The sequence below is a fragment of the Austrofundulus limnaeus genome, unplaced genomic scaffold (genome assembly GCF_001266775.1).
Source record: "Austrofundulus limnaeus strain Quisiro unplaced genomic scaffold, Austrofundulus_limnaeus-1.0 Scaffold137, whole genome shotgun sequence".
Lineage (NCBI taxonomy): Eukaryota > Metazoa > Chordata > Actinopteri > Cyprinodontiformes > Rivulidae > Austrofundulus > Austrofundulus limnaeus.
Window position 1 is genome coordinate 401,772 of NW_013952539.1, and position 23,806 is coordinate 425,577.

At 38.8% G+C, this 23,806-nt stretch overlaps 2 protein-coding genes across 7 annotated transcripts; one reads left to right on the forward strand and one right to left on the reverse strand.

The window, feature by feature from the left end:
- Positions 1 to 68: 68 nt before the first annotated feature.
- traf2b (Tnf receptor-associated factor 2b) lies at positions 69 to 11,863 on the forward strand. Of its 3 annotated transcripts, none has more exons than XM_014016010.1 (11): positions 69 to 167; positions 4,187 to 4,391; positions 5,567 to 5,645; positions 5,859 to 5,957; positions 8,014 to 8,175; positions 8,270 to 8,344; positions 8,669 to 8,743; positions 9,660 to 9,872; positions 9,956 to 10,259; positions 10,514 to 10,662; positions 10,763 to 11,863. In XM_014016010.1, exons 2-11 carry the CDS (start codon positions 4,216 to 4,218, stop codon positions 10,979 to 10,981), a joined length of 1,551 nt encoding a protein of 516 aa, XP_013871464.1. In that variant the 5' UTR covers positions 69 to 167; positions 4,187 to 4,215; the 3' UTR covers positions 10,982 to 11,863. The 3 variants fall into 3 exon arrangements, with proteins under 3 accessions (XP_013871464.1, XP_013871465.1, XP_013871466.1); XM_014016011.1 differs by lacking the exon at positions 69 to 167 and adding an exon at positions 275 to 659; XM_014016012.1 differs by lacking the exon at positions 69 to 167 and having other exon boundaries at positions 4,298 to 4,670.
- Positions 11,864 to 14,718: 2,855 nt separating this feature from the next.
- Positions 14,719 to 22,467, reverse strand: fbxw5 (F-box and WD repeat domain containing 5). Of its 4 annotated transcripts, none has more exons than XM_014016016.1 (10): positions 22,361 to 22,467; positions 21,080 to 21,275; positions 20,822 to 20,979; positions 19,020 to 19,203; positions 18,652 to 18,800; positions 18,223 to 18,564; positions 17,962 to 18,145; positions 17,735 to 17,882; positions 17,424 to 17,636; positions 14,719 to 16,604 (listed from the first exon to the last, which is right to left on the reverse strand). In XM_014016016.1, exons 2-10 carry the CDS (start codon positions 21,264 to 21,266, stop codon positions 16,316 to 16,318), a joined length of 1,854 nt encoding a protein of 617 aa, XP_013871470.1. In that variant the 5' UTR covers positions 21,267 to 21,275; positions 22,361 to 22,467; the 3' UTR covers positions 14,719 to 16,315. The 4 variants fall into 4 exon arrangements, with proteins under 4 accessions (XP_013871470.1, XP_013871469.1, XP_013871468.1 ...); XM_014016015.1 differs by having other exon boundaries at positions 18,235 to 18,564; positions 19,020 to 19,221; XM_014016014.1 differs by having other exon boundaries at positions 19,020 to 19,221.
- Positions 22,468 to 23,806: the final 1,339 nt, after the last annotated feature.

The window sequence follows — 23,806 nt, forward strand, 5'->3', positions numbered from 1 at the left end:
ACAACCAAATTTTGCCTTATGTTTGGTAATTGCTAATCTGCGTGGCTAACTAAAAACACTCAAAAGGATTCGATTCACATCGTTCAGTAAATGACTCGTTACTTATAGCCGGTTCGGCTCTGGCACGTCGCTTCTTTTTTAAACTGCACTCCCTTCGTATCATTAAAGTAAGCGAAACTGAAACGTTATTATGTTATACAAGGTTAAAAACTAGAACGAGTTTTATTTTTTATTCCTGTGTTGTAGCCCAGTGTTTTCGCTTTTTTTATACGCTACTAAGGCTGGTTGGCCGAATCTTTGCTAGTCGTGCGAGGTAGCAGCTGCAGTCAGCTAACTGACCGATCAAACCTGAAAAATAAACAAGTTTCTGGTTAGCTTAGCGTAAGGTTAGCAGCGTAAAGTTGTGTTGGAAGTGCTCAGGCAGGTCAGACGGGCTAAGATAGATAGTAACACCACAGTTTGTCCTTTTTTTTCGTATCAGCAACAGAATTACATAAAATGATCGGAGCTGAAACATTCACAGCGTCGCTCTTATTTATACAGAATATGACCACCTGCGGTCTGTAGGGGCGGTGACATCACCACAATGCACAAATACTGGCGTAGGGAGGCGCTGCCTGTTCAGCAGCTATAAGGGTGAGGAGCTGTGGAAGTTTGGGGTGAGTTCATCCTTTGTAGGTTTCGGTGCAGACGCGCGTAGTGATGCGCACAAACTTGGTATTGGGCAACACTCGTCTGTTTACAGACTTGTCTAGCTCTGAACAGCAACTGGATGTTTTGTTTGAGACAAAATTTGTGAAGGCTGTAGGGAGACTTGGGCTGTTGTGTTTACTTGACAAACAGCATGCTTGTTGTGTTATAGTTAGACATTTGATTTGAAGGTTACAGTCTGCATAAATGTAGAGCAAAGGGAATTTTATGTCTGTTTTTCTATCAGGAAATCTACTTTCATCCGTGAACGTTTATCTGACGGGGTTATAAATGGCTGTGAAACTAAAACTACTTGTATGCACTCTGGCACTGCTTATGGTTATTTTACTTGTGTGTTAAGTTTGTTTTGAGTCAGCGAGAAGGAGCTTTTTAGGACATGTTGGAGCTGCTTGTGAAATGACAGATGGTACTAAGTTTTTTATTGGTCATAAACTTTAAGTTTTCAGAGAATTTGACCAGTCAGAAGCTCCAGTAAAAGATTAGGTTCCTGCTAAGAACTGATAAGAAATACTCTAGCCAGTCTTTTATGTACTTTAATAAATTGAGTTTTCACTCTGTTTATTGGTACAGAAAGGTTTTGATGATGTTTTATCTGCACAGGCCAGGATGTAGACTAAATTAACAGAAATGTTAGAAAGGTTTTTATTGACTCTAGATGTCAGCTGTGAATCATGAATAAAACATTTTGAAGTGCTTGTGTAAGTTGTTTCGATTGCACAATTGTCCTTTGACACGTAAGGGTTGGACTTTTACTTAGAAATGATGTTGTTTCGTAGTCTTTTTCTGACCACATGGAAGTTTTGCCTGATGTAAGGAAAAGTTTACTAGAAAGAGGATTTGATACTTGCTGCTTTTTGGTCTCGTCAGCAAGAAGTTCAAACTGCATGGTATTCTCATACTAAGTCAGCTCTGTTTAGACTTAGATGAAGTCTGTGTTCTGTTGAGACTTGCTTTGAATTTAACCAAATAACTGGAGCAGGGACATTTTTACAAGCTACAACTTGTTTTCCTCCCTATCACATTCATTTTCCTACATTTACATTATGAAAACCACCTATTTGTGCAGTTATGTGTCAGTATCTTGACATTTACTGGGAATTAAAAAACACGTTGCACTTGTGTTTGCAGAAGCGATTTTAATCTACATAATAAATGAATTAAAAAAACACTCAGGCATTTCCAAATGAAGATTTTTTTTACAAGTGAGAAAACATGCTCATTAACCTAATTTGGATCCATAAATAAAGGACATCAGCTTAAAATGTAGTTTCTGTGCATTTTAAGGTCAGGCAAAGTCAGATTATTTTCATCTTTTTTATGCCTGTAAAGGGAAATGGAAAAAAACATCTTAAATTTGTCAGTATATTTTTGTTTTTGGTTCTGTAATTTATTTTTAGATTTCCTAGCAATAAGAGTGCGTTTCTGCTTAATGATAAGCTCTGATCTGTTTTGACCTAACTGGCTGTGCTGGCTCTACTAGATTCAACGATTCAAACTGCAACAAGCAAAAACCAGCAGATTTTATTTCTAAATGTTTTTAGTTACTTCTTGCCCATTAAAGCTGTTGTAAAACACCGTATTTCATTTGAAGGTTTAGTACAACAGAACGAAGTACTACATAAATATGTTGCAATTTGGAAATAAAACTTGTAGATGTGGGAGTTTATACTCTGCACAGAATACACTGACCTGAACGGTTTTTATAACACATCCACCAGGTGGCGATATTGAGAGGAATAGGCAAATCATTAATGGTGTCTACAAAGGTCCAATATTTAATTTATTACCAGGTTTTTGTTTTTACAAGCATTTTTGAGTGTCCTAAAAGCACTATGTATTATTATTATTATTATTATTATTATTATTATTATTACTGACCCATTATTGACATAGTATATATGCACAAAATACAAGAACTGTCGTACGTAGATCTCAACGTTTACATAAACTCGATACTTAATTTTCCACGAGGCTAGGGTAACAGAAGCGTACTATAGAATAATTTGATTATTTTCCAACAGCAAATTGCCCCAATATCTGAACATTGAATACCATAAAAAAAAAACATTAGTTAAAATTCAACTTAGCTGAATTTTGTGGCTGCAGTTAATTCTTTTAACGTAATTCAAAAAGTATATTGACCAGTAGATGGGAGTAAACGAGGCACTATTTCAAGAAGTTACGCACCAAACATCGCTCAAAATTTACTGCTAAAACAAATGGCATGCATATTCTTGGATTGTTTTGTTTTTATTTTACATATTTGTTAGCGGTATGCCTTAAAGTTCAAACGTATCAAAAACTTTTTTTGCGTGTGTGTAATAAGGAAATGTATTTCGAGAATTTGCATGACCGCCTTTTCAGTGGAAAACTTGCAAAGATAATGATCCCTTATTTGTGTTTGCATCTTCACATTCCACAGATATCACCTTATCTAAACCGTTTTTCCCCACCTGTCACTGATATCCTGTTGTTTTGTCACAAAGAAGGGATTTTTTTTATTTTTACTTTTGTTTTTACTTTAAGAAGGCTCAACATCACACGTGCACAACTCTTGCAACAAATTTCAGTCTTTTCTTTCACTTTAATTGAACGTATTTTTTTTTTACCTTGTATTTCCTCTTTTACGTTATGGTGTTGATGCAATATTTCAACATTAACCTGCCATTTGGAGTTGCGTTAACAACAGGGTTTGCAGTGACAGCTCCGCATCACTGTGCAATTATTTACTTAAAGGGCTAGACGCAGCTGGCTCTAAAAAGTACCTGAGAAACTTTGTAATTTACTAGTTGTTGCAACAAAACATGTTGCATTATAAAACACAGAACTGGAAAAGCTTTGTCATGTTTAATCCTGATTCCTATTTTTTTTTTATTAAATGTGGCTCCCTTTAATTCCTAGCTTCAGTTTTTGATAAAAAAAAATCTGATGTTGATGGCAATATCTTACGCTGTTATGTAGATTTATTTAGGTATTTTGAAGGTATCTTGGTTGGTTGTTGAGTATAAAATAGGGTAGGCAAGAATAAGCTTGGCCTATTCCTTTTTTTGGTAAATTATGAGTTTGTTTATTGTTTCTGTTTTGTTTATTGTTGTTTTTAATGCTTAATGTGAAAGATTTACCAAAAAATAAAGTGATTGATATATTTTAAAGATAAGAACTCTAAATGGTTTTGTTTGATTATTAAAGCCTTTAAATCAACATTTACTTACATTACCATAGTTAATTTTGGTGCACAACGTTCTCACATACACAGGTTTTGTCTTATTTGCTAAATGACAACGTATTTTGGTAAGATTTCAGTACTTTATATCTCAGAATGTGCCTGATGTGGCACTAATGTGGAACTAATAAGAATTGAACTGATTTTGTAACCGTACTCCGTGTCTTGTTGAGATCCTTTTTAAGGTTTGAGGTTTTTAGAGAAGTGTTGTTCTGGGTGTTAACAGAAGTTTAACGTTTCTTTTATTCCCAGCTGATCCAGCATCAGATTAATGGAGAAGAATGGCTCGCATTTCTTTGGACTCTCCCAACTCTTTACCAGGGATCCCCCTCAGTGTGCTGTCAGTGCCCATGGAAAATAAATACAAATGTCAGCAGTGTCTCCAGGTCCTGAGGAAGCCTGTTCAGGCTCAGTGTGGCCACCGCTTCTGTGTCCACTGCTTCAAGCAGCTCACCAGGTAGACCGGAGGTCCTCAGACCACCCGCAAGCGTTTGAAGTATAACCCCCCCTCTGCCTCGTAGTGCTTACCTTTTTTTTACCACTGGATTTGCCTCAGCACATCTTCTGTTCCTATCTCTGCTCAAGTTTGGGATTTTTTATTTTTTTTGCACCCAGAATCATTAACTTAATCCTGACTCATCCCTCACATGGCTGCTCTCTTAATTCTCATGTCAGTGAATCACAAGGATCCAGCCATGCACAATCATTCTAACTGGCCTCGTTGACTCATTCTAAGGTGTTTATTGTTTTTCTGTTTTCTTTTTCTTTTCACAGATGCACAAGCTGTTGATTAGTGCATGGAAATTCTTTATTAATGCTGGCTCATGTTTAAAAACAGAGGTTATGCACATGTCTTGCATAGTGGTCTTGGTCATGGCTCCTGACGATGACTACAGATCATATGACTCATGGCAGTCTATAAACCAAGACCAGACATGCATTTGGAGTGAACATGTCTGATCAGATTACATATCCTTTGGTGGGTTTCAAGGCTTTGCATCGGAAATATCCGCTTTAATTGATGGCAGTATTCACTCGTTATATTCTTGATTTAGTGACGTAACAATGGGAGCCATGTTGAATGTTTTGCCACTCAGGGGGCACGTTCAAGTGACGACATGTAGGACTAGAATATGGGTGCATAACCTCTACATTAACATGATCAGTGAAAATAAAGAGACACTAAACATTTCAGAAACGTTTGTAATTCTTAATCAAAATTTTAAAATATCCATAAAATGAACATTTAAACCTTGCCTTATTATGGTAATCCTCTAACGTGTTTACAACAGCTAAAAACACTTGTGAACTTCCTGTTGTGGGTGCTTGTGTCTTGTAGTTTTGTTCTGAGGAAATTTACTTGTTCGGGGGGAGGGGATAGAAAAAAAACATTTTGTAATGAATTCTTCATGTGATGGTTCCCCCACGTGCCTTTTTGTTTGTCTAGTGTGCCTGCATTTGTTTTCCTTAACCTCCCAAACTTAATAGACTTAGTCTCTTTATGCAGTGCTACATGCTTCTTTCCCTTCTGTTGCATCGTTTCATCAACCCGAGCTGTGATCTGTTTGGTCAATAGTTAACAAAAGACTACTTGTTTTAATGACCAAAATCAAAATCTTGTATGTTTATTAGCACTGGGCCAAAGCCTTGTGAAGCCTGTCAACAAGAGGAGATATATGAGGAGCCCATGTCTATTTTAAACAGTAATGAGGTGAGTAAAAAACAATGTGTAGTATTTTAACACAACATTGTTGTTTTGGATGTAAAAGGAGAACCACCCCTTTGCTCATTTAAAGGGAAAAACACAGTCTGATCACAATTTGAAGGGGGTTTCCTCCACTGCACAATGAGACCTATTCTTCTTGCGAGGACAATTACTGTCATCATGTTCTCAGTGAAGTCTTTGTTCTTGATCTCCCACCAGGCATTTCCAGATAATGCTGCTGGTCGAGAAATAGCGAGTCTGCCTGCCAGGTGTTTGAACCAGGGTTGCAGCTGGACTGGATCTATAAAAGAATATGAGGTGAAGTGTTAACTTAAGCTGTCCTCTTCACGTGGGTCTCACCGTTTCTGTTTTGAGGATGCAACTGAAATGTCACAAGATAACAAGAGCAGTTTGTACTTTGTGTCCTGTATGCTGGTGTGACCTCGATGCGTCGTTGAGGTCATGCTGTTCCCCACCGAGGCACGCAGCAAACATTTTGAGTCGAGCGTGATTGGTGTTTTTCATGAGCTGCTTTGCAGCGCATGTCTGAGAAACAGGAAGTGAAACTTGACATGTGGTAGGAAAGTCCCTACTTATTTAGATCAGCTATCAACAGTGGAAAGTACCAGGCTGAACAAAGCTGTGGGTGGTTAGTTGGACTATAGAGGATTATCTATTCAAACACATGTAAAGATAATTAAACCATGATCTACATAAAATAGGAACAAGGTTTCGATTACTAAGAAAGTCAAAAAGCACAGACTCGTATGTCAGATAATAAGGTTTATGTTGCTGAATGAGCACTGCTTTTATTTCTACTAAAAATCATTCTGTTTTGGGCTAGTTGTTAGGTTTGTTTACTAAATAAAACCCTGATCAATATCAGTTCTGTCTAATGAGCATTTACAGTAAATTTGATTGTATTTAAACAAACAGTTATGATCTTATTTAGAGATGGAATTACGTGGAAAGGATGTCTGACAAAGTGGCAACACCACGTTGTTGGAGGAGAGTGTTTTCTTTCCTTTCACAATCCTGGGTGTTTATACTTATTTTAATCTAGTGTGCTTATTTCCTTTCACATTTCCCTGACCTGAACGGTTGCAGCTGTAATACCTGTAATTTCCCTCGGGGATCAATAAAATTATTCTGATTCTGATTTAAAACGGATCCTCAAAGAAGTGCGTGTTGTCGGCCGGAGCGTGCCACAGTCGTTCACCTTGTTTTAAAATATTTGCTTTACTCTGATGCGCCCACGATTGTGGGAATAACTACACACTGCTAACTTAGTCACCACCTGCGACCGCTCGCTTCTCACAGATAGCCGAATCTTGCTAAACTGGGGGGAGAACGCTAACCGTGGCGACGTGACGTAGCCCGCTAACTGTGTAATGAAAAGTTAACGATGATTCATGTAAAAGTCTGGTCTATGCTGCAAGATTTTCCTGTGTAACAAGTCGAAAAATAAAAAGCTTGCATGCGGAAAAACAAACTTGACATACCCGATCTTTCTGCCCTGTGGTTGCACCTTGTTGTTACGAATCATTATGAAAGGGAAACCCAACTTCCTGTTCGTTAGGCGACGCCTCTGAAACCTCCCTTTGTTTTTGGCGGGAACTTTGAAATGAAAATCTGAACTTGTTTATTGGATCGTACAAATCTGAGTGAAAAAGTTTTGTTTCCAAGTAAACATTTTTATCACATTTAGCTGTGCAAAGTCTCTAAAGGAAATAATTTGTTTTACACTAGCTTTTACTGATAATGTCAAAAGCTTGTTGTTTTGCTCATTTTAATGTCTCAGTTCTGCTTTTAAATTCCTGTATTCTGTTCTCCACATGCTTATTTCTGCATTATAGTTACGGTACTTCTGTTTTGTAAGTTTCTAAGGTGCTCATTTGATTTGTTGTGATATACAGACCAAAAATAGTTTAGTTAAGTTCCCTGTATATTTTTCTATTTAGGTTACATTAACATGATACAAAGTAATACAATCCTGTGGCCACAAATCGCTACATAGTGTGTTTTACTAGCCTTTAAAGTCCATTTATAATGCAATAAAACATTTGAATGCTTTAAAAAAATAAAGCTAAAAAGCTGTTTTATTCTTGTTGCAGATGCAAACAGTTTCTGCACCACACCTACACCTGGAGCCATTCACAAACAGGATCAGTTAAAAAAGCTTTTCAGTAACACAAAAGATTTACTGGTTTTAGAAAACACACGAATGAGCTTTAATTATCCGTAACGCCATAAAAGACAGCTGTCTGTCTCATCTCTTGTAAGAGCGAAAGAATAACGAACATGTTTTGTCTGCGTGAGAACGCTTTGGCATTTTGGCTCATGTGTTCTCATTTATTTATTTATTTATTTTTAGACTCAGCATGAAGGTCGCTGTGAGTTGGAGCGGGTGCAGTGCGAGGCCTGCCAAGCCTCCATCCTCCTCAAGGACAAGGACAGACACAACGAGCGAGAATGTGAGGAAAGAACGCTCAACTGCAAATACTGCAAACTGACGTTCAACTTTAAAGAAATTAAGGTGAGAGGTGCAGGACCGAGTGCGGTGAAGCGCCTGTTGGTTGCCTTTTTTTTTTTTAACAGAAATAAAAACTCTGTTTTGGGAAACATTTCAGGCCCACGATGAGATCTGTGTGAAGTTTCCTTTACAATGCAAAGACTGCGGTAAAAAGAAGATCCCAAGAGAAAAGGTTTGAGCTCTTTTACAGTTTTTCAACCTTCGTAGACCATTTTTAATTATTTTAAGCAGCCGTTATTGACATGAACGTAGAGTAGCAGTGCATTTAAATTATATGTACACATAAATATTGGACAGGATTGTGACAACAAATAAAACAAAAAATAAAACTGTTTCCTTTAAATAATATTGAAACTTACTGAGAAAACCTAACAATCCCCTCGAACTCCAGTCAGTTTCTCTCTGACGAAGCACCTCCTGGACATGTTTTCACTATCATTTTGAGTCGATGCTTCTTTAACTCCCAAACTTTCCTTTTTGTCCACTTCACTTTCAGTTCAGTGACCACATCAAGTCCTGCCCCAAGTCAAAGAGCGCCTGTCTGTTCAGTGAAGTGGGCTGCAAGTCTGTGGTATGTGAAATAAGAAAATCCCTTAAATGTATCTTTGTTGCCACAATACACGTGGCAGTTTTTTTTTTCAATCACAGTGGGCGGGGCACAGTTTAAAAATTGAGATGTCATTCCTGCAACCACCAATCGGAGCTTAGAAAAGTTTTAAATCAAAGTAAGGCTGTGTAAAAGTTTTTAGCCACTCCTAATGATATAATATGATTTCAGGAAGCCAGACTACTTTGTAATCTGTTAAAATGCTCCTGATTAAAGGACTGTGGGAGGAAACTCCAGGCCTAACTTGGGGCTTGAACTCATGATCTTGCTGTGATGCAACAGTGCTAAGCACTAATCTATTGTGCTGCCCTAGTAAAAAGATGTTATAAAGCAGCTAAAGTCCAAAGAGCATGAAGGAGAGGACTAATAATCAAAACCACCTTCAAATATTACAAGAAACTCTGACTTATTGGAATTAAAGTAGGAAATGATTAATGGCTCAAGATTTTTTCTCTGTGACATTAATTGGTATTTGAAATGTCCTCTGTTATCATTCTTGATGTTAATAACCTCACAAATACGCAGTTTCAATGAAACTGATGAGCTGGAAGTTGAAGTGAAAACAAAAAGTTATTTTTGTACTCCAGATATGTAGAGGAGATTTTTTTAGAACCAGGTTCTGAGGAGTTTCTTTCAGGAAATCTCAGTTTTAAATAATTGGAAGTAGCAAACATAATGTGTGACCCGTTTCCAGATACTGGACGGTTTACTTTCTTAGAACCAAAGCATAACTTGTTCTGTAGATGTTCTGAGTATCTTCCTTTATTAATGTAAAACCAAACGCAGCCTGTTAACAGGAGCTTTTAAGAGGTCATTTTGCCTTAAAAAAACACAGAAGTTGTTCAAACATGACTCCTGTTTTTTTCTGCCGGCTCCTCAGATTGAGAACGGGAAGATCAGCGAACATGAGCACAGCAGCACCATGGAGCACTTGCGTCTGCTGCTGCCTATGGTTCTGTCCATGACCCGTTCTCGCTCCGAGGCCTCCAGCGCCGGAGAGTGGCAGGAGGACTCGGGTTTGGGTCTGTACAGAGCTCCCGACGAGGGAAGTGGGGCTGCAGCCTCCACAAGCTCCAACGACCTGGACAAAAAAGTGAGCCTCTCCTTTTCCGCTCGACGACCACAGCCGGTGTCCGACTGTGGTTCAGTTTGAGTCACAAACCTGTCCTCTCACAGGTGAGCGCTTTAGAGAACATTGTGTGCGTCCTGAATCGAGAGGTGGAGCGCAACTCTGTCACCCTGGAGGCCTTCGCTCACCAGCATCGTCTGGACCAGGAGAAGATGGAGAACCTGTCGAACCGAGTGCGGCAGCTGGAGCGGACGGTCACGATGAGAGACCTGCAGCTGTCCGAGACCGAGCAGCTGCTGCGAGAGCTGCAGCACTGCACCTACGACGGCGTGTTTGTCTGGAAGATCACAGAGTTCTCACGCCGCAGGCAGGACGCCGTGGCCGGTCGAGCCCCCGCGATGTTCTCACCGGGTAAGCCAAGGCGTGGCCGCCTCTCACAGATCGTTTCAACAGGTGTGAGCGAGGGATTTAGTGACGGGAGTGATCATTTACAGAATATAATCGTATCCAGTGGAGCATGTGGTTAGTATGATGTTACAGCTTGGCGTGCAGAGCAGGGAGATTCCAGACTGGTTCAGTGTTGTTCTTCGAGGCGTGTACACACTCCTAAATTTAACAGGGTTCTGTTTTTATTACATCTTTTTCCTCTGCTTTTCGTTTCACAGCGTTTTACTCCAGCAAGTACGGCTACAAGATGTGTCTCAGGCTGTATCTGAATGGCGACGGGACGGGTCGGGGTACGCACCTGTCGCTGTTCTTTGTGGTCATGAAGGGCAAATGTGACGCTCTGCTGAAATGGCCCTTCAGTCAGAAGGTATCAAAGTGCACAATCAGCAGTAGTCCACAAACAAGAGGAGAAACGTCAGAACGGGCTAATTCTCCTCCTTCCTTCCTTTTTTTTGTTCTGGTCTCAGGTGACCCTGATGCTCCTGGATCAGAACAACAGGGAGCACATTATCGACGCCTTCCGACCAGACGTCTCCTCCACCTCCTTCCAGCGGCCGATCAGTGAGATGAACATCGCCAGCGGCTGCCCTCTCTTCTGCCCGCTGCCTAAACTGGCAGGAAAGGGCCCCTATTTAAGAGATGACACCATCTTCATCAAAGCTATTGTAGACCTCACAGGCTTATAGAGTGTAAACTGTGGAAGTTGCACTAAAACTTTGAAACCTTCAATGAAGAAAAAAATATTATATAGATTTATGCATATGAATAAGCAAGGATAAGACTTCTATAACAATAAACTAGTTTAATAAATAATAAATATGACTATATTAATATATACTCTAGTAATATTATAATAAACCATTTTGGTTTGCAGCTGTATGTGACTCCTGTGGAAACTGAGATAAAACATACATATAATTTATTATGAAATATCTTCATATACAATTTATTATATTTATAAGACACCTAACTGTGCTTTATGTTAATTTGTTTTTCATCTGTGTAAAAACAAAGCAAAGAGCAAGTGCTTTACTTTTTCATAATGCTATGAGTTTTATGTAGTTTTAATGATTTTGCTGAACGAAGCTACCACAAATCAAATAACCTATAACTTCTTGAAATGTTCCCATAGTGAGTTTATCTGCTGCACATTCACTGCCTTATTAAATAAATACTTCATTATCAAGAGTTGGGTTAACATGTCAGGAAAAACAATACCTCAAGTTAAAACAGAAAAGGTGTATACTCATAAACATCTAAACTATCCTGTAAAAGATTACTGCACTAACAAAAAAAAGTTTTTTTTTTTTCAGTTTAGACAGTCTCAAAATAAAACTATTAAATTATATTATTGTTTTCATTACCATTCAATGTATATTATATATTTACTTCCATGTAATAGCTTTATACTTTAAACTGAATACACAAAACGTCACAAATAAGTACTGGTTGTATCAGTAAAATGAGGTCACAACTTAACCTAGAAATGCGTCATTGTTAGTTTTTTCAGATTCTATGTCTTTATTATCAGTTTCTGCTATTTAAATAAAACATTTTGTTGATTTTTACACCAACTGCTGACTTAAACATCACAAAATATTTACTATTATTTACTGTATTTTATTATTTTAATAATCATTTTCTTTTAAAAAACAATTAAAGACTTTTAAAATATTTCTGGCGTGCTTTTTCTTTTTACGAAACCTTGTCTTTTTCAGTGTGAGAGTGATCAGTTGAACAAAATAATTAATTATTCATTCTGAACATGTTTACAGCTTATTAACTCTTTAAATTTATATGTAAGTACTAAATATTGGAGCAGATTAAAATCATCCTAAGAACATCTTTGACAGTTATGTGTTCATTTTCCCTCATTTACTCTTACAACATGAATTTATGTATTTTTAGGGTGTTTTCTTCTTGTTAATATTTAGTTTAAAAACAAACCTTGGGTAAATAATAGGGTTCAGTCAGCACCATGGTAAAGTGAGGAAACGCCACATCACTGTCAGCATGTTGGCTGATTACTAAATGTTTGTGGTTGTTACGCCCACCCTTGACTCGAACACAATGTGCTGTTTCAGTAACGCAGAAATGCTGCGGTAACTCCCAACTATGATGCAGAACGAGGTGACATTTATTGTAACAACATGCTTAACTTTAATGCTTCTGTCCCTGTTTGACCTCTGCTAGTTTCCTCACTGTGGTGTCTTCAGGTTTGTTCCTCTGTAGGCTGACAGAATCTCTCTGGGAATTACCGTAAATGTTAGAAAAGCTGCACTCGCCTACAAGAACTTACAGTAAACTCTAGAAATATTGCCCCTACAATAAATTATTGTAAATGTTAAACCCTTAATCATATTAGAGCCATTGGTTCCCAAACTTTTCAGCTTTTTGCCTTCAAAATACCAGCAGCAGAGACCTGCGCCCCCAACTATTTTTGGCAGATAAACATATTTACCAGGGCATAGGAAGAATATTCATTATGCTAATTTAATCCATTTTTAAGTACCCTAACCTCTCTCTTGTACAACTAAAGCAAATAAACTGTTGTTGGTAATTATTTTTAAATGTAATTGATTCTGAAAATCATTTCAGCCACACTGGGGTCCAAGCCCTAACTTTAGGAACCACTGTTTCAGAGAGATTAGTTTTAGTTTCATGTGTTTAAGAAAATAAAAACTTGGAAATTTGGCTTTTTTATTCATTCACCAGTTTGAATCTAGAATATCTCACTCTAGTTTTTTTTTTTATTTACTTAAATTTTCTAATAAACTTAAGCAACTGCTGCTCTTAAAAGCAAACTATGACCCTTGGACTTGGATACAGGGTTTTTATGTTCAGATCACATTTAGGACGTTTGGGTGAATTATGTTAAATGATGAATCATTAAAATCTCCTCAGCCCTTTATGTGTAAACCATTTACAAAAAGCCTGTTGAAACAAATGCATGTAAAGTTTTTGGTCCAGTCTTTCTTCTAACCTTAAATGTACCTTAGTTTATCTTCTGTCTCACTTTACAGCCCATGAATCATTCAGAACATTCACCCTCCAACCAGTTTGTTTAGGTGAAACCATGATGAGTAGTCGGGAAACACCACTGCTTCGCTCTGCATGTATGCTTTTATGGTGGCTGCAAACGCACAGACAGCTACAGAAATTTGGGCGGGTGGAAATGTGTCATCACTGCACAATGCAGAGTTACAACGGCCCACCCGGGTTTGTGGAAAACCCCCCTCACAGGTCTTTAAAATAAATAAATAAATGAAATGCTTGCCATGAAAACAAACCACACACAAGTTTGGGGTTTGTACTAAAAAAAGAACAGAATTCAAAAGCTTCATTTTGATGTTCCCTCCCAGTAAGAAGAAAAAAGGGAAAATAAAAGATGAAATGACTCAGGTTTACCATTTCTAACAATATTTACTGCAGGTTTGTAAAGATGAAGAGTGAGCTATTCAAGAAATTTTTTTCTAACGTGCAAATCTGTGTCAAAGTGCAACGTCAACATTAGACACGAGCAACTTTTTCCCCTCCCAAATAAATAAATACAATTTTTTTGCACCACTTTTGACAGATATCCAATGCAAAACAGAGATTTTTCAGCCTCTGCTCTAGTTCAATTAAAAATATTTCACTTTGATGGCCCTAAATTAGTCTTGGATTAAAAAAATTGAGCTGTATCTTAAAAAAATAACTTCAATTAGTCACCAAATTAAAATTTAGGGTTTAATCTTTTTGGTTCAATTTAAATAGTGTGGACAAAGGCAGAAGTCCAACTGCAACAACTAAAATAAAAAAAAGTCATTTTCACGTTAATAATCCTAAACCAGCTGTGAAGCATGGTGGTGAAACATTTACCATGTGAGTGTTAAAGCTCAGTTAAAAGTAAGGATAAGAACTGTTCGCATACCAACAAAACCACCACGGATTGGCTCAAATAAATAAATAAATAAATAGACAAAAAGCCAAGACTTAAAACGTGAATGTGGGAGAAAGGCTTGAGAAGACCCTGAAACATTTTGCAGTTTTGGCTCAAATAGTGGTTATAAGTACAACAAAGAAATGAGACCAGTGGACAATGATGCCAAAAAAGGTTATACAGATGAAAGGAGTGTAGGTGTCATCAGATATAAAAATGTCTTTCTTAAAAACTCTTCCTCAGATGGGAAACACCCTCCAAACTGTTTTTAGATTTGACCACAGCTAAAGAAAAGCAAGCCGCCACACTTTGCTGAAACTGTTCAAATATAAATAACAGTTACCTAAAAAAAATGGTGTCAGTGTTGAACGTTCAGTGTGATGACACCATCACAAAGACCAAAGATGCTACTGTTTGGCTTTGTTTTGATCCACAGATGTCTTTTGTTTATTTCTTTTATTTTTCTCCTCCCGAAAGGCAAAAATCTGCATTTGACACATCTGTCTTTCTGACACATGCTTTTTATTCAAGAGGAGCTTTAAATAAAACAGTAGACAGCAGGAAACATGACTGTAAAGACAGGAAAAAAGAGAAAAAATATTGTAAAAGATGCGTAAAAAAAAAAAAAGACTCAAAAAGGGACCAAGTCCCTGACTTGTTACATTCATTATGAAATCTGACTTTTCCTGATGTGACAGTACTCAAGTCATATTCAGTAAAAACTTGACATAGATGCAAAAACCAAACAGAGTTTTAAAATCAGTCACATCCTCCGTTTACAGGGAGCCCACCTGAACTTTTAGGTAAAACACCTGGAAACCCACACGGGGGAGTCAGAAAGTACTGAACAAAATCAGAACTCATTTTAAAAATGTGGGTTTTGTTTCTCCAGAGGCACCAAAAAGTAAAAACTTATGAGTTAAACAGCTTTAATTTGATAAGATTTAAAGGAATACAGCATGATTCAATTAAAATTAAAGGGCGACATTTGTGTGACTTATGTTTATCAAGTTTCACCCAATATTTTCTTTATTTTTATTTATTGCTCATAAGTAACCCTTATGGTACAATTAGTTTGACATTGTTCTAAAACTTCTTCTGATCAAAACTGCGCTTCAAATATCCAATAAGCTGCAGGTTTTTAATGATGTTAAAGCTGAATTTATTTTAAAATCCCGGGGTTAAGGATTCAAACTGTGCCACCTTAAAAACATTATGTAAATCTTTAATAAGTCTTTACAATTACAGGTTTATAAAAATATTCTTACAATGTCCAACGTGAACATTTATAAAGAGAACAAAATATGGGAATGAAGACGAAAATTTATATTTTTAAACAAAACAAAAGTTCCTCCTAAAGAGACACGATTTGACCAAATTTTTAAAAAGTTGCCGAAAATAAACAGGGTTTTTTTTAAAATAAATGTAACATTATAGATCCATTTGCACACTTTTTGTTTAAGAGTCACGTTTCTTTTGTATTAAATTGAGTTTTTATTTTACACAATACAAAAAAATGGGTTGTTTTTTATCTGACGTGAATAAAACTGAGGAAAACTACGTTAAATAAAGCTTTGTGTTTTTCCCCTTCGTTTTTTAAACTGTTTTTTATAAAACTCTGAAGACACGCGTGATGACAGGTGTAGACTGAGGACACAAAGTAAGAGATTTATGTGAAGAAGAAAATGAAACCAGTCACTGCACTTGAGCCCAGATGAGAAGACATGCAAACACGATCAGAAGTACTCCAACAAACATTTAGATCTCAAGTCCAGGAGTCCAGAATCTGCTCCGTTCATTTAAAAGGAAAAAAAAAAAAAAGAAAAGGTCTCCTCGAGAACGCTTTGGACATCTTTTAGCTCTACTACCTTTACAAGTGATCATTTTGTGTATCTTTCTGTTCAGCAGCATGAGTGTTCGCTGTCATTTCTCCTCTTTGTTGGTGCAATGTCGCCCCCTTGTGTTTGACTTGCATCTGCCGGCTGCGACGCCCGGTCTCTGCTAAACGCACCGTATTACACGTGGAGTGTGTAAACATTCACACCACCGAGGAAGGAAAAAAAAAAGGGATGGAACGTTCCTCCCACCTGAAGGTGCCTCAGGGCTTCCCGTTCACACTGCCGGCTAACGCGGAGTTCTTGCTGCTGCGCATCAGCCAGGAGCTCAGGAGGCCGCGGGGCCTCGGCTGGCAGCTGGAGGCCTGCGCGAGGCGGACCATGCGCGGCGAACGCCACACCTTGACGGTGGAGTCGTCGCTGGCGGACAGGAGCAGCTCCTGGTCGGCGGGGCTGAACGCCACCGAGTTCACCACGTCGTCGTGGGCCAGACGTGCCAGGCAGATGTTGTAGTGACGGTCCCAGATGTAGCCATGCTTGTCCTCTGCTCCGCTGCAGGAAAGAGATGAGTCAGTGAACGTACCGCAGGAGGGAAACCTAACCCCAGTTTTTGCTTTTTTACTGGTCTGGTCAACCTTTGTATTAAAGTGAAGAAACTAAGTGTGACATGAGATGACTCATATCAGCTTTTTCCTGATAAATTTTCAAACACAAGCAGTTTTTCTAATGAACCTCTGAAGACGCCTACATACATTCAGCTGTTATTTCCCTAAATAAAAGCACCGCAAATGTTTCAAACTGCTCCTGATTCTTAAGAACTCCTACAAAATAAATGTCATTTTTTTTCAGTGGTGGGAGGTGAAAACCAAGGCTAATTTCAGTTTTTAAAATCTTATCTTTTTTTTGTCACATTTTCTATTTTAAATACTTGCAGAGTTGCAGCATGGACAACTTCCTGTGTACTGTAACGGGTAGGGGTGCACGATAGTTATCGGCCCGATATCAGAGAATTACGACGTCATACTTATCGGTCCGATATCGTAACAAACAGAACTGATAGTATATGTACATGTTTGCCAGCGCGGCGATGAGAATGCGTGTTTATTTTTATCCTTTTTGGTCAAGCCGCTTTCCGTCCGGCACGACCCGAGCAACGTTCAAGTTGCGTCGGAAAAAAAAACAACTTTCTAACTAAAAAAAATAATTAAATACTTCGTGCTGAAAAACAACCAGTCATTTTAAGAGTTATTAATTTTATTTTAACCAAGTGCTACACACAAACTTTATAAACATAAAAGGTCAGAAAAACTGCTCCCACTTGATTTAACCGAATCAATGAACGAAAGCTTCGTTTAACCGTCTGTGACTCACCTCGCCACGAAGTCTCTGCTGACGTCCAGGAAGATGAAGAAACACTCGTCGTTGGGGGTGAAGGCCCGGTGTGCGCGCAGACTCCTCCTCTCCTCTCTTAACGTCTTCAGGTCGATGACGTGCATGTCGATCTCCTCGGCGATGGGGGGCGGAGACATGGGGTCCGAGATCACGCACCCCGCTGGCCAAGCTCGGCTGTTCACGTACAGATACCTGACCGAGGACAGCAGAGGAGCTCAGCAGAGAGCCGGGGAGACTTTTCTGTTTAAATCCAATGATTCAGGTGGTTGTGTGTATTTTAATACACTCACCTGTGGTCTGGAGAAAGGCCCATGCCAATAATATGGCCGTGGATATCGATAACGTGGTCCAGTGAATCAAAAAACTCCTCGGAGCTCCGCTCTTCTCCGAGCACGGGACCAGACGTGGTCATCTGGTCCGGTTTGATCCGTTTGATGCCTAGAAAAGGAGAAGGCTGGTGTTTTATTTCTCTACTACGCTGCTGCGCGTTCAAACCGCAGCATTTCTGCTGATGTACCTATCTGGTGAGGGGAGTATGTAAGGCTGCCGGTGGTGAAGAGTAAGTACGTTTTGTCCTCTCCCTCCTCGGACTCAGTGGGCTCGATAAGGTTGGAGTCGGGGGCCTTGGTGTAGGCTCTGCCCATCATCTGAGCCACATGGGCCTCAATCTGTAGCTCCCTGGACCCGACATTTTTGCGACTCTGGAGAGAAGAAAGTCAAGCTCAATCAGACAAAATAAAAAAATGTAGAATTTAATTTTAAAAAAAAGGAATATTACCGCAGAGCTTACATGAAAGACATGCTCCAGGCCTGAGATGGTGGGCTGAGCAAGGCGCCCGCATGACAAGCCGTGACTCCCCGTTTCCCGCCGACGCTCTTCCTCGTCCTCTTCCTCCTCGTCGCTTTCGGACGTTCCCAGGTCGAATAAAAGCGGTTGGTGGGGGTGCTGCTGCTCTCCTCTCTCCCTCCTGGCCTGAGACTGAGCCTCGTAGTCCAGCAGCAGGTCGGGGCTGTCGTGTCGACGGCAGTGGGCCACCATCACCGTGCGAATGGTGCTGGCGTTCATGTTCTGGATCTTAAAAAGCCGCTTGACCACGTTGACGTTCTCCGATTCTACATTCTGTAGTAAAGAGAAATAAATAATGAAATAAATAAAAATATTTTAAACATTTTGAGTAACGCGTCTCTTAGCTGTGCTATTTCTCACCTGGAAGGCTTTGTTGAGCCAGAGCACTGAGCAGGACGTCATGTTGCCGATCCAGTGCAGGTTCCCAGAAATCAGGTGAGTCTCGTTCAGCCAGCAGCCAAACACATCGTACGGTTTGTTTCGAACTCGCGACAACAGCGTGTAATTTTCTGTATGAGGGAAGACAGCCTTTTTTAAAGCTGTGTTTTGTAACTGTCGCTGCTTCCCAAGACTGATCTTTCAGCACCTTATTTACTCAAGTTGTCTCGTTTCTAAAGAAAATCACACAAACTGACCTCATAATCTGAGAGTGTGGTTTTATTTGGAAACCTGAAAACAATCTTCAAGACAAACCATCAGGAAATGACTCATTTTGCCGCTGCTCTCACCCATACTGATGACAGCAATTTCCCCAGATGAGGAGTGATGCGGGCCCAGGTAGACGCCGGACACGAGCAGCAGGCTGTCGTCAGGGTTGAACTGGGAGAACTGGGTGTAGCCCCAGTTAAACGGCCGCATGCTGGCGCTGTGCACCAACGAGATGTTCCCATCGGGCCGCTCTGTGTCCCATAGCTGCGTAAAAAAGGAGAACTAGGAAAACGACTGAGTGACGACAGGAAAATTGATGAAACTTTCGTGGAATGTCAACAATTTTCTCGTATTTCTTGTGAACTTTGTTTCCGTCCCTGAATGCTAAACAAAAAAAATGCCTCAAAAAAAACCAAGAAGCTGCCCAACGAAGAGCACAAAACTCGCCTGATTTTGTTACAAAAGCATCATGAAGTGTTAGATTATTTCTGTGACGTGCAAATGCTGCTCAACGTGTCAAGCCTAGAACAAAATTTATCGCCTTTTAAAAATGTTTAAAGGCACAGTGTGTAGGATTTGTTGTTTTCAGCAACATATAGTGGTTGAGTGGTTGAATCATCCTCCCTGGTCCTCCCCCGACCCGCCGCTTCCAAACGCAAAGGAGTTGCTACGGTGTCTCTCAGGTGTCAAAAACCTTTGATAATTCCAACCGCGATGTCTACCAGCAGCTTCAGGGCTAGTGATGTTTCAAGTGGTAAGATTATGAGCTTTAATAAGTAAAGTTATCCCAGCTACAATGACAGACAACAAATATTACATTTATAGTACTACAACTAAAACCGTTTTTGACGCCGCCACCGCAGTTTGTCCTTCATGAGCCTTCGTAGACAAGATGGCGGTGCAAGATGGCGGCTGCCTGTAGTGGCGACCCGCGACCGTGGAGATATAAACAGCTTTTTATAAAGGTAAAAATAATAAAACAAAGTCTTTGTCTGCAATGATTAAACATGTTTTTTTATTATTGTCATTAGTGCTACACACTGTGCCTTTAAGTGGTTCCCAAACTTTTCTACTTTCACCCGTGCAGAATCTTTTGACCCCAACATCAATATTAAGCCATTTAAACAAAGTGTTTCTGCAATCATTCTTTTTTTTTTTTTATTATCCATGACTGCTGGTTTGATCTCTTTGTAACACTAATAGCTAGGTGTGGGATTAGTTAGCATTTTGAAGCAAATCTGAATTATTTTGATCTTTTCGAGACCCCCATACTTGAAGTTTTACCTCCCACAGTGGGGTTCTGACCCCATCTTTAGAACCCACTGGTCTACAGTAACATTTTCTGTGAAAATAACTTGATAAAAACTATCAAGAATTGCTTTCAGTCTGTCCGTATTACTTTTATGATGAATGTCTTGCTAGTATAAAATATTATTTGTCTAGAATGACCCAGTTTGAGGGAACGGAGCACTTCAGTTCAGGGAATTAAATTATGGAATAATCTGGAAGATGATGTTAAAAATGCCAGAACAATGTGTATATTTAAGAGAATGATAAAGGTTAATTTAATGGAGAAATATGTGTGGGTATAATGTACAAACTGTTGCTCAAGAAGGAATTAAACCTTTACTGTTTTTCTTTTATTTTTTTTTGTACGTTTTTGTAAATTGAAGATTATTTTTGACTGAATTTATTTACTTGAGAAAAAGGGGCAGAAATCATACGATTTTTTTCTTCTGCTGCCTTTCATTTGGTTTATGATTTGTATTTTTATTGAATATTGAATTTATGTTGTTTTGTTTTAAATGAATAAACTTTATGACATAATAGAACGTATATCACGACAAAGGCTAAAATAAATCTCTAATCTTTTGAATTTTACCTTCACTGTGCAGTCTTTGGAGCAGGAGGAGAAGCGGTGGCCCCTGTGAGAGAAAGCCAGGTGGAGAACTTGGTCGCTGTGCTCTCTCAGCGTCTGAACCTCCACGCAGGGGATGCAGTCGAACAAACGCTTGAACTCCCTGTACCACGACACAGCCGCTGTACATGAAGAAGAATTTATCCAACAGAGCATTGTTTTAATGAATAAATCAATTAAATATCACTGCTAGTCTTCTTTTTTTTTTTTTTGAATATTTACAAGGATGTCGAGGTACGGAGCGTGGAATGCGGTAGTAGCTGTAGAACAGCTCCCTCCACAGGAACTCATCTCTGGAGACGGCCTGCCACTGTCTGCATGTCAGACCTGCTCTCAGCACGGCATCGTGGGGCAGACGCAGGAAGATCTCCAAAACTAAGCTGTCCGGCAGAACTGGACCACACTCCATCCTAACATCCTAAGAAACACGCCACAGGAAAAATAAACAAACCAGCCAGAGTTAGAGAAATGACACCGCAGACGTACGTGGGTCAAACAAAAATTTTCATCGCAAACATTTTCTATTAAGTAGCCCAGAAAAATAACCTCAAGAACTAAAACATAATTACTAATACTTTTAAAACTATTATGTTTATAGCTATACAGTTTTTTTTGTTTGTTTTTTAAAGAAAAAAAAACTTACCAAAGCAAGAACAATTCTTCCATATGAATAAAAAACATACAAGCCACTAAATAAGAGAGGATATATCGAAATATAATACAGTCTAAATCATTTTATAACCCTTTAAATTAAAGCTAAGTTCACAAGAATAGATGAAATTTTATGTTTATAAATAAATCATTTTGTTGTCCATCCACTGCACTCAGATAGAAATTAACAAGGTCCTAACTTTGATACATTTCTTCACATTTTATCTTTTTTTAACTTAAATATACATTTCACTGTGTATTTTTTAACCATTTGTGAGGCTCATTCTGTACTGGTAATTATTTGGGATTATTAGTGAATTACATAAAATCACAATAATCAGATGAAGATTTTATTGTAATCGTCCTGGATCAAAACTGAGGTCCAAATAGGCTACAGCACACATTTAATACAGCCTAAATGCTTGTTATAAGATTTTCCATTCTGTAGCAAAGTAAAGTATTCCCGGCTGATAGCTTAAATTAGCTTGTCGTGTCTAAATGACCTAACGTGGACATTTAGTAGCCCACATTTAAATGTACAAAATGCTACAAGTTACTGTTAGCACATTATTAACCATTAGTCACCCCGCGGACAAACTAAGCACTAAATAACAGCTAGAAAAACGCTTACATTTGCCTGTTTGTTAGAAATAATACCTGACTTTGCAGCTAAACTAAAAAGATCAAGTTAGCGTTTAAACTGCTAGCTGCTAGCCGACGTCTCTTCTCAACTTTTAGCAGACGACGTATTAAACTTGTCAACAAGTGGTTTCCGTAACGAATCAGAGCTGATGTTGCACGAGCTGTTCAGCTTGACTTTTAAATAAAACTGCCGAGAAAACTGAGACCCACCTGATGGATTAAAGTCTGATGAAGAGAAGCATCTTATGGGCTGTTAGCTAAAAGCTAGCGCTTAGGGAAAAATGACAACAATTCACCGACAGCGAGACTCGATGAGCAGATAACAGAACCATCGCTGCAGCCAGGCCGAGATAATCAATCACCGTGTTTTGTTTTTGTTATTTTACACTTGCAGATTCAATCAAGTAAACTATGTAGGTAAGACACATAAAGACAAACAACTAGGCGCACAAAAAAGCTTGGAAGTGACAGCAAGTTGTAATAATTTTGTTATAAATGCAGAGAAAAAGACCCTAGGTTGCATCATGTGTCAAAATCAAGGCCCATGGGCCATTTGTGGCCCACAACCGCATCTTATTTGGCCCGTGAGAGCTTCAAAGATGTATGCTGAAAATAAGCATTTATAATAATGTAATGCTTTAAAACCAGCACTGGTTATAAACCAGTGGTCTTCAACCCTGCTCCTTGTGACACACTGTCCTGCATGGTTTAGATGTTTACCTGATTTGAATAAATAAATGATCTCAGAACGTCATCAATCATTCATTCAGATCAGTTGTGTTGAATCATCTCTCATAACTTATGCTGATTTTTTTATCCACAAAATGAGTCCATAATAGTTGGAGGTGCACAGGATTCAAAAGCCAGCAGGAAAATTTGCCATGTAAAATCTCTATTTAGCTGTATTTTCACTGGCTTCTTTTTGCTGCAGGCCAGCTGTACTGGAAAGTGGGAATTTTCAAATGACAAATCATAAATGTAAACAGGAACGACCCTCTTAAATTACAGGTTGGAAGATGTCAGAAACTGGAACTCAGAATCTAGACAGCAGCGATTTATCACAACAGTGAGTAAAACTCTCATACTTTGACTTTTATTAGTATTTCTGTACATTTTTTTTACATTTAGTCATCTGATCAGGTAGTATTTTTCAGGGTTTATTAGATGCATATCATGCAGCTGCTGATCTATGATAGATGGGACAATGTTCTGCTGGATGCTGATTGGCTGTCACTGAACAATGCATAAAAGCAGCTTAATAATACTCAATAAGTGCACAGTAACGTTAAGGTAAATGCATATAAGTAAGTGTTAATTGCGAGTAAGCAAGAGCAAAATCTAAGGCCACAAAAGCAAAATGGAAAAAATGGTTATAAAGACCATGTGTGTAAATTTAATTGCTCAAAACCCACAGATAAGTCTCAAGTTTCAACAAACATTAATAATTCAATTTTTTAAAATAAAACAGGGCAATACCAGTGTACAGTTCACTGCATGTAGGATGTTCTTTATATTTGTGTTTGGACTCAACAATTCACACACTCACAGCACACACACACACCCTCCCCCAGCTGAAACAGGTTCCCACAGTAACTCTACACTTCTTGTTCATGCAGGTATCAGCTCTGTTTACCTCGGCAAGCGGCACCCTGAGGA

Bases quoted from the DNA above. Each gene is read 5' to 3' on its own strand.
- traf2b (XM_014016010.1), top strand. From the start codon at position 4,216: ATGGCTCGCATTTCTTTGGACTCTCCCAACTCTTTACCAGGGATCCCC. The intron at 5,958-8,013 runs GTGAAGTGTTAA...ATTTATTTTTAG, and splicing joins GATCTATAAAAGAATATGAG to ACTCAGCATGAAGGTCGCTG. The intron at 8,176-8,269 runs GTGAGAGGTGCA...GAAACATTTCAG, and splicing joins TCAACTTTAAAGAAATTAAG to GCCCACGATGAGATCTGTGT.
- fbxw5 (XM_014016014.1), bottom strand. From the start codon at position 21,266: ATGGAGTGTGGTCCAGTTCTGCCGGACAGCTTAGTTTTGGAGATCTTC. The intron at 18,565-18,651 runs GTGAGAAATAGC...TCTTTACTACAG, and splicing joins GGCTCAACAAAGCCTTCCAG to AATGTAGAATCGGAGAACGT. The intron at 17,883-17,961 runs GTACATCAGCAG...CTCCTTTTCTAG, and splicing joins ATACTCCCCTCACCAGATAG to GCATCAAACGGATCAAACCG.